At 42.2% G+C, this 16,845-nt stretch overlaps 2 protein-coding genes across 2 annotated transcripts; one reads left to right on the plus strand and one right to left on the minus strand.

Annotated features, from left to right (window-relative positions):
* Positions 1-31: 31 nt before the first annotated feature.
* LOC137603897 (pyridine nucleotide-disulfide oxidoreductase domain-containing protein 2-like) lies at positions 32-8,448 on the minus strand. Its single transcript, XM_068327735.1, has 16 exons — positions 8,328-8,448; positions 7,433-7,452; positions 7,243-7,336; positions 4,772-4,845; positions 4,504-4,659; positions 3,785-3,938; positions 3,599-3,660; positions 3,425-3,522; positions 3,185-3,320; positions 2,566-2,700; positions 2,416-2,488; positions 2,063-2,216; positions 1,219-1,370; positions 784-890; positions 364-484; positions 32-102 (listed from the first exon to the last, which is right to left on the minus strand). Exons 1-16 carry the CDS (start codon positions 8,446-8,448, stop codon positions 32-34), a joined length of 1,728 nt encoding a protein of 575 aa, XP_068183836.1.
* A 2,656-nt stretch (positions 8,449-11,104) lies between these two features.
* slc25a28 (solute carrier family 25 member 28) lies at positions 11,105-16,584 on the plus strand. The gene is made up of 4 exons (XM_068327736.1): positions 11,105-11,629; positions 13,493-13,721; positions 14,445-14,501; positions 14,918-16,584. Exons 1-4 carry the CDS (start codon positions 11,288-11,290, stop codon positions 15,466-15,468), a joined length of 1,179 nt encoding a protein of 392 aa, XP_068183837.1. The 5' UTR covers positions 11,105-11,287; the 3' UTR covers positions 15,469-16,584.
* Positions 16,585-16,845: the final 261 nt, after the last annotated feature.

The raw sequence follows: 16,845 nt of genomic DNA on the forward strand, positions 1-16,845 counted from the left end.
AGCAGATCAAACTGATGCTGTCAGATTGTTTTTATTGACGTTTCAGGTCAGCCATGACAGTGAGTGCTGCGTTCCATCCAGGGGCACCCATTACACCGCCACCTACAAATACATGACACATCAAAAGATACAGGAGTCGGTAAGTCATTTGGAACCATCAGAAACAATTCATTCTGACATCATCGTGTGACTTCATATCTTAATCATCAGCTGTGAAGGTTAGATTAATTCAAAGTTTCATTAATTCTCCTCTAACTTCAGACAACGAGACATGAATGACTGGACATAAGCTACTCAATTGCACAACAAATATCCGTATTTGCAATTCTATATTTGACTGACAGTTCAGCATATATAGCAAACCTGGATGGCAGCCGCTGCCACACAGGTACAGCCCTTTAACTGGGGAGCGGTAGTCTGACACACAGGGCAAAGGTCTTGCAAGGTAGAGCTGGTCCAGAGTCATGGATCCATGGAAGATATTCTATAAAATAAGATCAAAATATCAGATTTTGTGCCTAGTTCCTGATAGAATTGTGTTGTGATGAAAAAATGTAGCTTTTAATGTGGTTAATGTCTACCTCATGACAGTAAACACTGCTGGTGAACTGTCATTTTGACTGGTGTGTGGTGGTAAAAATGTTTATAACCATTATAAATGCAATTCAACAGAAAGATCAAACAAAGCAGAGACACATATGACCTCAAGTGGTGAAAAGTTGTTTGTGTTAAATGAGATTAACATTTGACATGATGCCCAGTTCCATTCTGTACAGTATGTACCCCTCCAGTGAGCCCAAAGATCCTCTCCAGGTCAGGTGGTGCCAGAATGTCCCTCCCAACAACCGACTGTTTGAACCCTGGGGCATATTGTTCCACCCAGTCAAATACTAAAGAGAGACAAAAACAGCATTTAATGATCTGAGTACTTTCAAAGGATAGTTCATGCCACAGTAACATGATGGTTTCTAAATAGCGGATATCTCATTCAGAATCAGAATCAGAATCAGAATCCTTTATTAATCCCCCATAGGGACAACTGCTTTTTAGTCCAGTCATTCCGCAGTACAACAAAGTAAAAAAAGAGACACAAGTAGATAAATTAGAACAAGATACAACTGAAGAACATTTCTTTTCTCATAAGGATTCGTCAATGGTAGAAGCTATGTACATGAGTAATAAAAGTTCACACAGACTAACTGGATCATTCTGGTTTACCATTGTCTGCATAGGCCTCCTTGTCTTGGTCAGTCCATTTCCTGCCGTTGATATGGTAAGGGGTGTACTGCACAAAAAGAAGCACCACATGGCAGCCAGGGGGCGCCAGAGTGGGATCCAGGACAGATGGGATGAGCATCCTTATCATGGGTCTACAGTAGATTGCATTAGAATAGATTCTACTTTACTTTCCATGTACAGAGAAACAAACCTGAGACAATTAAATTACAGTTCAGCATCTAAACGAAAATGCAGATGGAAGTAAAACACACAGTTACGTGTTTAAGAACAAGGTTATGTTAGAATAGTACTATATGTAAATCACAATACTGACTACAGAACGGACAGACTCAACAATAGCATAACAAACAGAATGGAATGAATATACATACATGTATACTGCAATTTACAGAAGTTCACGGCACTAGAGTGTGTGCCTGTGTGCATGTGTGTGGTGTCCAATGCTCTCTTTGGTCTCACAGCACTGAGGGCTATTTTTATCAGTGTGCCATGCCATCAAGTGATGCACATCTTCACTATAGGAAAAATTATTGTTGTCATAAATCAAGCCAACCAATGTTTTGTCATCTACAAATTTCACTCATTAATTTTCTATAACTGTATGTTCATGGAGGAGCAGGAGTCTATCCCGGCTGCCTTTGGGCAGGATGCAGGGTACACACAAGAGTCATTCGTTTATCACTGATCCATATTGAAAAAAAAAAAAACAAATCTGGTCAGTCACCAAGGACAACATGTAAACTGTACTCAGATTGACAAATATCAATTTTGGCATTTTTAAGTTTGTTTGGTTCAACATAAATAAAAATCTGAAGATCTGTGCCTTGCAGAGGGATGTCCATTTATGGCTTCTTTGTATGCTGTCTCCTGTGCCTCCACACTGTCACAGTTGAGATGAATAGTGCACTGATGGTGGGGTCCAGGCTTATCGTCTGGCGTAGGGCATGCCTGGAAATTTGGCAACTTGTCCACAGCCACTAGAAGAAAAAAAAAATTGCCCCCAACGCCAATAACCAAAAACACTTCCAGTTCTGTATTTTATATTATTTTCATTATCAGCACCTTTGGAAATGATTGATAGTATCATCCTTTGATTTATTAAACAAATGAAACTTTAAATATCATGATTTAAGATCATGATTTGTACTTACCATGACAGAATCAGAGGATATTTACCATTGATCTTTGTAACAGGTGAGGTGTAGTCAATCTGATCTACAGCTTTGATGAACTCTGGAGAAAGGGCATCCTACCATGAAAACAGGAGGCCATACTAAATAATACAGTCTGGTCTCATAGATCACAGTCATTACTTCCTGTTTTTACCTGTGGAGTGAGGTTTTTGAAGGTAACATATGGTGTGGCATTTGATAATACAACTTTACTCTGGATCTCTGTGCCATCCTTCAGCACCACTCCATTTGCAGCACCATCTGAATCAACCAGGACCTGTCCCACATCCTGCAGAGAATAGGTATTAATACAGGTTTTGTGAAAGTGTTAATATTTATTGTTAATTACTAAAGCAGATATTCATTCATTTTCTTGAATCTTTATCATCTTCAGCAGGTTCAACAGACGGATCATGGTTTATGCAGGAGCCCATTCCAGCTGGAAACAGGCCCCCTGTACAAGACGCCAGCTCATCGCATGGCCACATTAAACAAACATTTACGCTCACACACACACCTATGCAGACAATTTTGATCAAACACTCCACCCAAGTTTCATGTTTTTGAATGTGGGAGGAAGCCGGACAACATGGAGTGAACCCACACAGACACAGGGAGAACATGCGAACTCCGACTAGAAAGAATTGAACCCGGGACTTTCTTGCTGTGAGGTAACAGCGCTACCCAGTGCACCACTGTGCTGCCCCCAAAAACAGATACAAATCAACATAATCATTGTATTGCATTACCACAGTAATTATTGAAAACCTTACCTTCTCAGTGAAAATGTCTACACCATGGGATCGAGCAGACTGAGCAACAGCTTTAGACAAGCCTCCCATTCCTCCCTCCACATAACCACACGTTTCCTTCACCTTTGATCCCATCACATGGTGCAACAGCACATACCTTCAAGGCAAGACCATGAAAACAATTTTTCTGAGAAGTCAGAATTTAATGCAGTGGAGGCAGATCTATAATTCAGAATGTTGATGTTGCACAGTGTTTCTCACCCACTGCCAGGATTACTTGGACTGGTCATGGTCCCAATCACAGCATCAGTAGCCAGTGTTGCTTTCAGGAGATCTGAATCAAACCACTGATTTAGGATCTATGACACAATAGACAAGCTGGTCACAATTCCATTGATAGAAACAGATATTAATAAAGTTTTTGTCATTACACACCTTCATTATTGGTGCCGTTAGAATCTCGTAAAAATCTGGAATTTTTCTGCCTAGAGTCAGACCTTCAAATTCCCAATCATAACATAAGTAACACAAAAACAAGACAGTTGCATGTTTATTCATTTTTCAGTGCAAAAGAGAAAAATATAAATGTTTTATTTTCTTAGCCTGAAACCATTTACGCACCACATCTGACAATTGGCATCAGGGTTTTAGCTGCAGCCATCCTCTTCCTCAATGATCCAGATGTGACACCTGGAACATCTACAGGAGGAGCATCCAGAAGGGGATGGATTGCTTCTGCTAGCTTTTTAAGGTGTGCGATATAAACTGGGTAAGCCTGGGTACAAATCAAAGATTGGGTGAAGGTGAGGATGACCATTGGGATGTAGAAATGTGTGGAAAAAAGACAGAATTTATACTTGTGGAGAAATAAAGACTAAAAGAGGTAGAAGAACAGCTTCACTTCGTACTTCTGCAATAACTTTTGAAGAAGGCAGTTAGAAATTGCAACATCCCGCAACACCCCTGATTTCAAAATTTTATCATGACATACTTTCAGGGTAGGTAGTTTCAATTTAGCTATCATGTATTCTATCATGTATTCGACCAGAGCAACTGGTAACGCACAAGCCTACCCTTTAAGAGGGTAGGCTTGTGACAGAGGCAAGCACCTCAAGAGTGACTCATAGACAGGTGTGATGAAAAGAATCCAGTAGTTTTCCAAAGCAAAACATTGTTCAGAAACAATAAATAAATCAAAAATAACTTGAGTTATGTACTCTTTCTGTGTAGCCTGGTACAAATTTACCCAGGAACCAGTAGCAGTTCACAGCTTGGGGATTTGGGACCACTACTGGTCAATACAACAAACATTTACTCATGCTATCATATGCTTCAATTACCTTAGCATCCTTTTGTGAAAACTTGCCAATCTCCATCTGGTTCATGGACTGGTCTGAGCCCAAGGTGAGAGACCTGGGTGGGGCACCTCTCACCCCCTCCTCCAACATAGGGTTGAAAGCATGGGGGTCCCTCGTATATACCTTCAATCCATGTTTCTGAGGACATACACAAAACCTTAATTCCTTCAAACAAGATTTATGACTTTATTTCTTGTAAAAAAAATATTAACATGTCTCTTAATATATTTCACAATTTTTCTTTCTTTACCTTGAGTTCCAAGTCTGCATAAATGTGTGGTCTCAATAAACTGAGCACATAAGAACATCTGGAGAAGTGGAAACCTGCACAGAGTTTTGTTACTCTTACAGTACATGGGTGATGTTTTCATTTTGACTTAATAACATTCATCAACAAAGCTATAAATTTCTAAAAAAAAAATCATATTTTACTCATTGTTGTCCAACCTCTACTAATAATATAGATTTCATATTTATTCAATTCATTATATAACACTTGCTTTCATTGGGGTCCTCCGAGAGCTGCCACCTTATCGTGGTTGGGGAGTTTGAGTGCCCGAATGACCCAGGAGCTATGATGTCAGGGGCCTTACGCTCCTTGGCAAACAGGTCCTGAGTGATGGGCCGGACAAAGAGAAATACAAAAGCCTCTATGGTAAGAAAAACACGTCGCCCTGTATGGCGCAACTGGGGCCCCACCCTGGAGCCAGGCCCGGGGTTGGGGCTCGTATGTGAGCGCCTGGTGGCCAGGCCTCTGCCCGCGGGGCCCGGCCAGGCTCAGCCCAAAAGGACGACGTGGGCCCAAACTCCGGTGGACTCACCACCTGCCGAGGAAACCGTAGGGGACGGGTGTAGTGTGGATTGGGTGGCAGTTGTCATCCTGGGGCTCGACGACCTAATCCCCAGACAAAGAGTCTAGCTCTACGGACATGGAATGTCACCTCACTGGGGGGAAAGGAGCCAGAGTTTGTGAGGGACATTGAGAGGTACCGACTAGATATAGTCGGGCTCACCTCCACCCACAGGTTGGGCTCTGGAACCCAAACCCTTGAGAAGGGCTGGACTCTCCACTTTTCTGGTGTTGTCCAAGGTGAGAGGCGGCAGGTTGGTGTAAGCTTCCTTGTAGCCCCACAGCTCAGCCGTCATATGTTGGAGTACACCCCAGTGAACAAGGGTCACGTCCCTGCACCTTTGGGTTGGGGACAGGTGTCTCACTGTCGTTTTCGGTCTCCGGGCCAAATGGCAGTGCAGAATACCCGGCCTTCTTGGAGTCCCTGAGAGGGGTACTGAATAGTGCTCCGACTGGGGACTCCATTGTTCTCCTTGGGGACTTAAACGCTCACGTGGGCAATGACAGTGAGACCTGGAAAGGGGTGATTGGGATGAACAGCCTCCCCTATCTGAACACGAGTGCTGTTCAGTTATTGGACTTCTGTGCTAGTCACATTTTGTCCTTAACAAACACCTTGTTCAACCACAGGGATGTCCATAAGTGCACATGGCACCAGAACACCCTAGGCCGTAGGTCGATGATCGACTTTGTTGTCGTATCATCAGACCTCCAACTGCGCGTGTTGGACATTCGGGTGAAGAGAGGGGCAGACCTGTCAACCAATCACCACCTGGTGGTGAGCTGGATCTGCTGGCAGAGCAGGGGGCCGGACAGACTCGGCAGGCCCAAACGTGTTTTGAGAGTCTGTTGGGAGCGTCTGGTAGAACCCTCTGTCAGTGAGGTCTTCAACTCCCACCTCCGGGAGAGCTTCTCCCAGGTCCCGCAGGAGGCTGGGGACATTGAGTCAGAGTGGACCATTTTCTCCGACTCCATTGTCAAAGCGGCTGCTCGTAGCTGTGGTCGCAAGGTCTCTGGCGCCTGTCGCGGCAGTAACCCCCGAACCCAGTGGTGGACACCGGAAGTATGGGATGCTGTCAAGCTGAAGGCGTCCTATCAAATCTTGTTGAGTTGTGGGACTCTGGAGGCAGCTGACCGGAAAAGGGCGGTGTGCCCTCTTCAGGTCGGTGGAGAGTCTTTGCCCCAAGTGGAGGAGTTTAAGCATCTTGGGGTCTTGTTCATGAGTGAGGGAAAGATGGAACATGAGATTGACAGACGGATCGGAGCAGCTTCTGCAGTGATGCAGTCGCTGCATAGGTCTGTCGTGGTGAAGAAGGAGCTGAGTCGCAGGACGAAGCTCTCAATTTACATGTCAATCTATGTTCTTACTCTCACCTATGGTCACGAGGTTTGGGTCATGACTGGGGAGGTGTTCCAGGCATGTCCTACCGGGAGAAGACCTCGAAGAAGACCTAGGACACGCTGGAGGGACTATGTCTCTCGGCTGGCCAGGGAACGCCTTGGGCTCCCCCCAGAGGACCTGAAGGAGGTGTCTGGGGAGAGGGAAGTATGGGCATCCCTGCTGAGACTGTTGCCTCCGGGATTAGGCCCCGGATAAGCGGATGAAGATGGATGGATGGATGCTTTCATTGTCCTTCAACACTGAAGTCAATTTATCCAACCTAGTGGTTTTTCAACTATCCAAATCACTTGTGCTTTTATGTTGTAGATAACCTATTCCTACTTTTTCACCAAGTTCCAGTATTAAATATATGCATGTGAATACATTGGTTGAAGGATGCTGAGTTTTTGAACTGCCAGGCAGGTTGGAACTTTCTTTGGTTGAGTTTAGAATTCTGTCAGTATTATGTTTCAGTCAGAGTTCATCCTACCCGGGAAGATCTCCTCTGTCACAGCTGCTCCTCCCAGGACATGTCTGCGCTCCAGCACTGCTGTCTTCAGTCCTCCTTTCTGAAGATAGGCTGCCTAAAAATACACACCCACGCACACACACACAGACCTTTGCACTTTCACTGAACCATAAGAATTTTCATGCGTGTGCTACAACATGTATGAACTTACTGCCACCAGCCCATTGTGCCCTGTAATGAAATAATTTAAAAACAATTATTGTATGTTAGTTTCATTCCAAATATAAATAAAATTAAATATAAACTCTCAATTATAAATTCATGCAGACATCATTCTATAACAATTTCACACTGGCCTTTCATCCAGGAATTATGATACCTTCAAATGGGATTTTTTTCCAGGTAAGTGTTTTTACACATCTTTAGGGAATTTTTTTTTAAAAAGCTTTGGAAGAAAATATGATTCAATCCAAATTTTATGCATTTCTCAAAATAGAAATCTTTCAGTTACATTCAAAAAACCAGATGGTTTCCATCACCCCGAAAAAACCTTGGACATGAATTGACAGCATCCTATTAATTGTAGTTGAAATAAAGCCAGTGATACATTCATGTACATGTACAGTGATGTACAGTTACAGTTCATCAGTTATCATAATTTCCTCCCAATATAAAATCAATACTGGGAAAAAAGTATTAATTGCATGAGCAACTTAATGGTTTCACCTGTCTGTCAGCCCTCTTGCTTTCACTTTTTTTTCTTAACATTATTTTGCAACCATACTATGAAAACTCATCAATTTACAAAAAAACAGCTTTCCAGCAGCTGCCCACTGTGGTGATCTCTGTGCATGTCAGGGTTAACCAGCTCAAATTAGCTGAAGGAGGCCCAAGCTGTGACATCAAACAGTGTAATTAAGAGAACATTTTATAAAACAGACACAAAGCCACGTCCACAAAGGAGGGAACATATGAATTGAAACAGAATGTCACCACTGTAGTATTTTTTCAGAAATTTAACTAACCCGTGGCAACGTTCAGGTTGTTATTCCATGTATTGTGTTATTCCCACTGTTTTTTCTCCTAAAACACTCCTCGCAACTCACCTCCTCCTATCACCAGTGCATCATACTGAGGTTTTATTCCGCTGCAGCTGGAAGAGAATCGAATCAATGGCCCCAGAGCAGTCAGAGCCCTCCGTCCTTCCGTCCACACCGGTGAAGCCATGGCAGCAGTTTGAGGTTCGGTCAACCCATCCTCTCATTTAGAAACGCTTAAAATAGGTCCGGGGTCCCCCCGATCATTGACGACAGGGAGCAGACTCTGTCTGATCAAGTCTGATCAATGGAATTAATTAGATATTGTATGTAACTGATGCAATTGTTTACTTGAGAGGTCCCTGGGTGAAGCATCATGCAATGAATGAAATTAAAAGTTTTATTCCAAAAAGAGCTCCACCACTCCACACCTCATGGAAATGTGACCCAAGTGAGGTGGAGAAGGGGGGGGGGAGTCATTGCAAAGCAATGCTACAAGATGTTATATATTTGTTGATGCCCGCCGTTCCTGGTCGACACACATGCATCAACATTGTGGATCAGCTGGAGACTCTCTGGACCTTACTAGCTCACTAGTAACAGGACCTCGTACAGACACCAAGTCATAAGTCCGTGTGGATGTCCTCCGTCTGTCCACACGGTGGAACAGTTGTCCCATTTACTTCAGACTCATCATGGTTTCACTTTCCTCAAAGGCACATCATCAACTCTAGGATCACAATACAGTAGTAATTTATTTATTCCAGAGAATGGATTTATTTTGTCTGAACCACTAATATAACAGCTTAAAAGCAGTAGGATTAAAATATGGTTTACAGATTTATCAACATATTTATTGATGACTATGAATTTCATGTTTACATTATATATATATATATATATATATATATATATATATATATATATATATATATATATATATATATATATATATATATATATATATATATATATATATATATATATATATGGTGAGTATTTATAAATAGGCCATGTAAATTTTTTCACATAATGTCAGAATACAATTTGACCAACTTGTTTATATGTGGAAAAACAAAATGTTCCACAGAACACATATAACGTCATTAATAATCAAAAACTTCAGCATGCTGTTTGATCTCATTTGGGTGTGTTTTCCAGTCATCTCATGAAAGGATCCACTTTAAGAGTTTTAATGAGCTCTCAGACGGACTAGATTCTTAGTGCTGCTGTTGAAGATGTCGCATCGGCCCTCTGGTTCACTTACCATACATTAATAAAATAAGAGGTCATAGATCATTAGTGAGCCTCAAGCTGCCCAGGTCTATGTAGATTAAAGCATGGAAGGGTGTTGATTGATTCAAAAACAACAAAACACAGCAGAATCTAACCAAGTTATCTTCTCATCTTGTCTATATAAGGCAGATTTTGACTATGTTTCTGCTTAGACAGTGTAAAATAATTCCTGCAGATAATATATGTGCACTCTCTTTGGAAAGGAAATGAAATGATGTGTGATGGTGATCTAGAGTTTCCAGCTAGACCTAACATACGTCTCCCCTGGTGTATTAGCGCAGCATTAGTTTCAGGGAAGAAAAATTATCCTGATATGCTGTCTGCTTGGTTTTCCTTTAAGGAGTGTCTGTTGACATGAGCCATCAACCTTAACTAGATCAGAAGCAGGAGATTTTGTTCTTGTAAGCAGAAATTAACACTTCATTGCCCTTGGTCGGCAGAAATTCAACACTGCAGCCCTTGAAGGCTCTCTCAGGCAATAAAGGAGTAAAATCAATTATGTTATAGTGCCGCACCAAAACACAATTACCTAATTTTCTGGAAAAATTGCTTCTTTTCCTCCAGGCAAAGGCTGATTGGTGAAGATGGTAGGCCTAGAGAAATATGTCTGACAGCTCTGAGCGTTACTTTTAGTTGTAAGGTAGCTTATATTTCATTATGAAACATTATTTCAAATAAACTGCAAGTTGTCCCATTGCAACTCATAAATTTTTCTACAGGTCAGTAAAAAAATATACTGTATTACTGAAAATCTCCCATAGTAGGTCTGGGTTTACATTTCATGAAATTTGAATTGGTTTTAAATGTAAAATAAATTTAACAAACATAGATTTCATTTTACCAAGTGTAAATGGAACTAAAAGACATGTAAATTATATATCTTGATAAATCCGGCTCCCTCAAAACCTCCAAAAACATGCAGGCTCCAGCAACCCCTGTGATGCGCAAGGGGGAAGAAGTTGATAAGAAGATGAATATCTTGATTAACTACTTTGATAGAAGTTAATTAGCTTATTTTCCTTATCCTGCACATAATTATCCTGCACATTTATTTATTAAACAGCATACCTGCAAATATTGGCAGTCGCAAGTGTCAATATACATAAATTAACAGCACAGTATGCCATTGTTATTCATAAATGTCCCAGTTTGTGATGAACATCTCATCTCTGACTGTGAACACGTCTTTGACTGAATGCACATAAATCACATAAGATACAAGCCTTAAGTTTTCAACCTGACAGTGAGGCCTTTATGTGATAACTTGACTCCTGTACAAAACACTAAATTGAATGGACAATATTTACTCAAGGATTGTGCGCTTTCATTTCCATCCCAGTCATTTCAGACATCTTTTAGGATGACCTGCAGTAACCCGTTTGTCTTTTGATAGCTTTCACAGATGCTCTCACGAAGCAGCATAAGGAACTCATGGGTCGCCACAGCACTCTTCCGCATCAGGTATGAGTGACACATCGATTATCCAATGAGGTGAGAAGGACGTGGCCTCAGTAGCCAATCAGATGTCACTTCCGTATCGTGGCCTGTGGCGGGGCTCCGTGTGTGTTCGTCCGCCATGGCCTTCGTTGCGTGCGTCTGACTGGAAAATATAGAGGCGGGCAGGGAAGTATTGCTGGCAGGAACCCGTGAAACCCCCCCTTTGGGGAATGTGAAACTTTGTGGGTTCAGTTGCTTGCTTACCCCCACACTTCAGACTTTACCTGTTTTTTTTCATGGCAGTAGATGGATTTGTGAGGAGGCATCGGATGACAGAGACTCCAGGCAGTGATCCCGGTGTTGCTGGTGCGTCTGCTGGGACAGAAGTTCGATGGTTGGGAGGAAGGTTCTGGGGAGTTTCGGAAAGTATCGTGGGGACCCTGACAACCCGGATTGGAGGGGAAACTGAGCTAAAGACTGTTGATTTTAACCGCAACGTACAAGATGCACAAACAGAGGACTGTGAACCGGACTACGAGGGTTTGCCCCGGGGAGCCTCCACTCGCACCCACATGTTGGCTGGAGCCGTGGCCGGGATCATGGAGCACTGCCTCATGTTCCCGATCGATTGCGTCAAGGTAGCATAGCTCAGTGGCTAACACGCTGCCCCAATTAGCTTTGCACGAATGTTGTGTGCTCTCACAGCACGGTCTGTGTTGTGTGCTATAAATTCTAGAAGCAAACATGTTTGTCAGCAAAGCCTGTTAGCCTCTCTGGCTAACCCAAACACTGCCAGGCTTAAGGATGTGTGACAAGGTCAGTCGGCTAAGTTAGCGTCCCATATTCTTACAAGCTAACTTGTTAGCTTGCCATTCTAAGTTCAGTGCAATCAATGTCAGTCGCTTTTTGCGCTATTCCAACTTTTATCAGCATCATGCACAAAAGTTCCTGTGGTTCCACTAGTTGGAAAGCGTCATCAAACGGATCTGGTGCGACACAATTAATTGTGTTGTAGCCAAACCTTAATTCAATCGTTGCACAAAAGTCATGTTACAAGGATGTGAATGTGGTTTCAAGTAACTCAAGTGTGACATTCTGATTTTTTAAAAAAAGAAGAAATTAATATATCCCCATCAGCATCTGTTGCTGCTTTTCAACACACAGTTTGTAATTCAAAGCAACGGGACTGTTTCATCCAATCTCATGCACCAAATCTGTCAGTGTGAAAAGTCTCCTGATCACATGTGAGTCATTCATTCCTGAGCCTCTTGCTATCATGTGCTCTTATTTTTTCTTCTGTATGTCTTAGTTTATTGTCCCACTACTGATCCGTTTCCCCTGTAGGTTCAGTTAAGAATGACCTTACAGTTGTGATTATTGTATAACATACACAAACACACAGAGTTAAATAGATGGGGACAATGAGCTTAGTATAGTCAGCTGTCCGTGTCACAATGAAAAGCTGTCATAAGCCGATGCTTCTCTCATGTCTCTTAACACCTTTAGAGTTTTTTGTGTAAAAAAAAAAAAAAAAAAGATTTATGTGATGTGGTTAAGGATTTTTAAAAATGTAAATCGCATTTGTAAGTTTTTTAAATGGCACAGGCCATAAAGGTAACTGAGCTAGAAGAAAACGACGAAGCAGATGAAGCAGTGTTCGTGTTAAGAACAAAGGTCGTTGATTTCTGAATGCAAACATTCTGAAGATAAACACATTGGGGGTTATGTTTGCACGAGAAATGCAAAATAGCAGCACATGCATTTTTATGGAATGTCCATTCATAAAAATAATATCAGATTTCAATCTATTTTCTCTATCATGTCAGAAGCCAAGCATTGGGTTTTCATAGTAGACGTGAAGTTACATGAAGCGTATACTTGCACTGCTGTTAAGCTCCTTGTTCCACTGCTGCAGTGAAGACTGCTATGAAGCAGTTTCTGGCCTACATGCACACACCGGGTTGTAAATTTAACCTTTCACCTGTATGTGTGGTCTTCGGAGATTATGTGTCCTTAGAGATAGGCCCACTCTCCAACCCCACCTGACTGTGTTCATGTAAAAATACTATTGGCAGTTGACTTAACCACCGATCTCGTACACTTGTCATTTTAAATTATGTTTATGTAATCTGTCATTTACCTCTGTTGGCATGTGAAGAGGTTAAGGTGTGCTTCAGGGTCAGTGGGAAAAGAGGCTTACAGGAAGTCGGCTTATGTCCTCTTGTGACCTTGGAGCATGTAACTTCAGACTTCCGTCTATTCTATTATGCATGTACACAAACACCTCATTTCCCTTATTTAGTGTGTTGTGTGTGTGTGTGTGTGTGTGTGTGTGTGTGTGTGTGTGTGTGTGTGAAAGACTCGTCGCTGTACTGACCAGACATACTGGATGTTAATGATACATGACATTCTATTTTTAAACCAAATTCATCGGCCATACAACAAAAACAAAGCCTTGTTGACTTGAACTGTGATACATTCAACCTCTTCCTCTCAACCAGACACGAATGCAGAGCCTCCAGCCCAACCCTGCAGCCCGTTACAGGAATGTGATGGATGCTCTTTGCCGGATCATAGCCACAGAAGGCGTCTGGCGACCAATGAGAGGGCTGAATGCAACGGCAGTCGGGGCAGGGCCTGCCCATGCGCTCTACTTTGCCTGCTATGAGAAACTCAAAAAGACTCTAAGTGATGTCATTCACCCAGGGGCTAACAGTCATTTGGCTAATGGTACCAGGAAACATGCGTTAACATACATAAACAGTGACATATCTTGTACCTGTACAGGTGATGCATGGATGTTTTAACTTTGAGGTTGTAACGTAGGTTGACCCGCCTTCAACCCTCATACTGAGCAGCACGAGTGTGATTCAGCACAGATACTCCTTGAGCAGAACTGAAATGCCTGGTAGTCCATGTAATTGGCATTTCATATATACTGCTGTACATTTTAAGGAAGCACCAGGTTCAGAACAGTGAACAGATTTGTCTTGAGACAGTCACCGTACACAAAACAGAAATTTGAAATTTTGCTCTTAACTTTTAAGCATTTCCTTACTCCTTGTTCTCCTCACTTTCTCTCCTCCTTGTTTTCCAGTTTAGTGGGAGGCCCGGTAAGTCCTCTTTCTCCCGTCTTACCTGCTCTCACCTCCAGTCTGTTCAAGCTGTTGCTTTTGGTTTGGTCTCATAGAAGAGAGCAGCGAACTGCTTTGTCCACTAGGGGTCTCTCTTTGCTCAGGCTCGGTCTCCCGAGATTGGGCAGGAGTAATCGCTTGTTGAAGCCCAGGCAATCTAGAATGTTCACTGATTTTGTTGTGACATATCATTTTCAGCACAACACAGCTTTTAGGATTGAGTCAGTGAAGGCAGATTAGAAGTTGAATGTTTTCTTTTTTTCAGTCTCTTGCCTCATTCCTGCAGTGTCTTCTACTTTTCTTGCTTGTTTGTTTGCAGGAATAGCTGGTTGCATGGCCACACTGCTTCATGACGCAATCATGAACCCCGCTGAAGGTAAGGGCAGCATTTAGTCTAGCAAAACCAGAGGAAGAATATCACCAGAAAAATGTTTTTTAAAGTACACATGTCAGTGAAGAAACTAGCAGGTGCTTCATGCGGTCCAACTCTAGTCATATATTGACCCCAACCTTGTCACTTCCTGACATTAACAGCTGCCACTTTTCACCTGCTAGGACATGTCAGTAGAAGGTTGTGGTCAGCGCGTATATGCAACTGTCAGATAGGACGCAGCTGTCTGAGCAGACTATGCTGGCATGACTATCTTTAAATGTATTCTAACTAAATGTGTTTATAGGAGAGTTTATTGTAGACAGTGTAACTAATTTCTTTTATTTTCTTACTTTGATAATGGCATCTCTGGACATATTTGGAACTTTCCTCCACCATCACATCCACCCACATCGCCCTAGTTGTGAAGCAGCGCATGCAGATGTATAATTCACCCTACCGTGGGGTGTTGGACTGTGTACACGCTGTGTGTCGGAAAGAGGGACTCGCTGCGTTTTACCGCAGCTACACTACCCAGCTCACCATGAACATACCCTTCCAGGCGCTCCACTTCATGACCTATGAGTACCTGCAAGAGCTCCTCAACCCCCATAGACAATACAACCCCTCGTCCCACATGGTGTCCGGGGCTTTGGCCGGGGCCATCGCGGCCGCTGCCACCACGCCTCTCGACGTCTGCAAGACCCTGCTCAACACCCAGGAGTCTCTAATCATCAGCTCCCTTTCCTCTGGCAAAGGCCAAGGAGCCCACAGACACATCTCAGGCTTGGCCCATGCCTTTCGGACGGTTTACAGGCTGGGCGGCCTGCGGGGGTTCTTCAAGGGAGTCCAGGCGAGGATCATCTACCAGATGCCCTCCACAGCCATCAGCTGGTCCGTCTACGAGTTCTTCAAGTACGGGCTCACCAAGCACCAGCATGATAAGAGAAGACCAGCGCACATGGAGGCTTAGCTAAAGATGTCTCCTCAGTTAAATATGGTCAAATATTGCTCTTCCCTCCTACAAGAGGAAGACAAAGTCGATACGCACATAGAATCTAAAGTACACCTCAGTTGTCCCATCACTATCAGACACAGCATCTAAGAAAAACATCTTCAAAGACACCTTGTGTGGTTTTATTTCTGCTAACCTCTGTTGAGAGTAGTTGTGGGTGAAGCTCTGGAGTGAAACTGCATCAATAGAACTAGTTCACCTGGTCGTATTAAGCCTGCTGACTGCTATGATTGCTGAATCTGCCATTAAATGTGAACGTCAAAGTTTTGATTTGGAGGTGTAGTCAGCAGAGGGCAGTACTGTTACTCTTCACCAGGACATAGTCTCAGAAATTTTGTCAGTATTTGTGTTTAACTTTCAGCCAACTAAATTTTAAGTTTAGAAATAATGTTCAAGTGAATTCTCATTAATCCCTATAGCTTTTATTCATAAATTATCTTTACGTTCCAGTACCACAAGCATTAAGTACTCAAGGAAAATGTACTGTAATTAAATTGAAAGTATTTTAAAAAAGGAACAGTGAAAAGGAAATTGACCAGAAAAAACAATTATTGCTAATCCAACTAACTTGTTTGGTTATTGATGAGTAATGGTGTAAATATTCTTTTCAAAGATCAACGCATATCTTTATTTTTGTTAATTGTGATTCCATAAATAGTATTTTATTGTCAATATATTAATTATAAATTTCCCTTTTGCTCTTGATCATGTGTTAAATCAACTGTTGTAATTCAAACATTCACCATTACTGCCTTGTGAATATGTTTTGCATAGCAGAACGGGGAGATGACATCTCCTCGGTCACTCTTACCATTTAGGTTTTTTTTTTTCTTTACCAAGGATTGATAATTGTGGTCAACACCAAAGGTTATCAATAGTCATGCCCAAAAGAAGAACTTGTCTTAGAATATCATGGATGTCCTTAAGATGCAGGATATGTTTCTATGCTGACTGTGAGTACACACAAATTGAAGCTGTCGTTCTTACTGATTGATGTCTGATTGTTTCCAACACTGAATTGCACGTGTTGAATAAAAACAGACCAGCAGGTTTCCACCTGTTGCTCAAATGATACTGGCTCTCCTTGAACTGTTTCTCATTGCAGTGTCAGCAGAATACATTTAGAATATTTTTTGTGGGAAAGCGATTACTTTGTTTCATTGATGAAGAGAAACAAGGATTTAATGAATGGAAAGCAGTTTCTTCCCAGAGCTCTACTGTTAGAACCACAGGGACAATTTCCATGTGTGTTTTCAGGTTTTGTTTTGTTTTTTAGTTTGAGGCAGGTACCATAGTTTTGTCTTGAACACAGGTGTATATCTCAACTTTGACCCT

This window comes from Antennarius striatus, chromosome 11, assembly GCF_040054535.1.
Source record: "Antennarius striatus isolate MH-2024 chromosome 11, ASM4005453v1, whole genome shotgun sequence".
Classification (NCBI taxonomy): domain Eukaryota; kingdom Metazoa; phylum Chordata; class Actinopteri; order Lophiiformes; family Antennariidae; genus Antennarius; species Antennarius striatus.

Excerpts from the sequence above, each read along its gene's own strand:
- LOC137603897 (XM_068327735.1), bottom strand. The coding sequence starts at position 8,448 with ATGGCTTCACCGGTGTGGACGGAAGGACGGAGGGCTCTGACTGCTCTG. Across the intron at positions 1,371-2,062 it reads AATGGACATCCCTCTGCAAG|ACCCATGATAAGGATGCTCA; the intron begins GCACAGATCTTC and ends AATCTACTGTAG. Across the intron at positions 891-1,218 it reads GGAGGCCTATGCAGACAATG|TATTTGACTGGGTGGAACAA; the intron begins GTAAACCAGAAT and ends GTCTCTCTTTAG.
- slc25a28 (XM_068327736.1), top strand. The coding sequence starts at position 11,288 with ATGGCAGTAGATGGATTTGTGAGGAGGCATCGGATGACAGAGACTCCA. Across the intron at positions 13,722-14,444 it reads TAACAGTCATTTGGCTAATG|GAATAGCTGGTTGCATGGCC; the intron begins GTACCAGGAAAC and ends GTTTGTTTGCAG. Across the intron at positions 14,502-14,917 it reads AATCATGAACCCCGCTGAAG|TTGTGAAGCAGCGCATGCAG; the intron begins GTAAGGGCAGCA and ends ACATCGCCCTAG.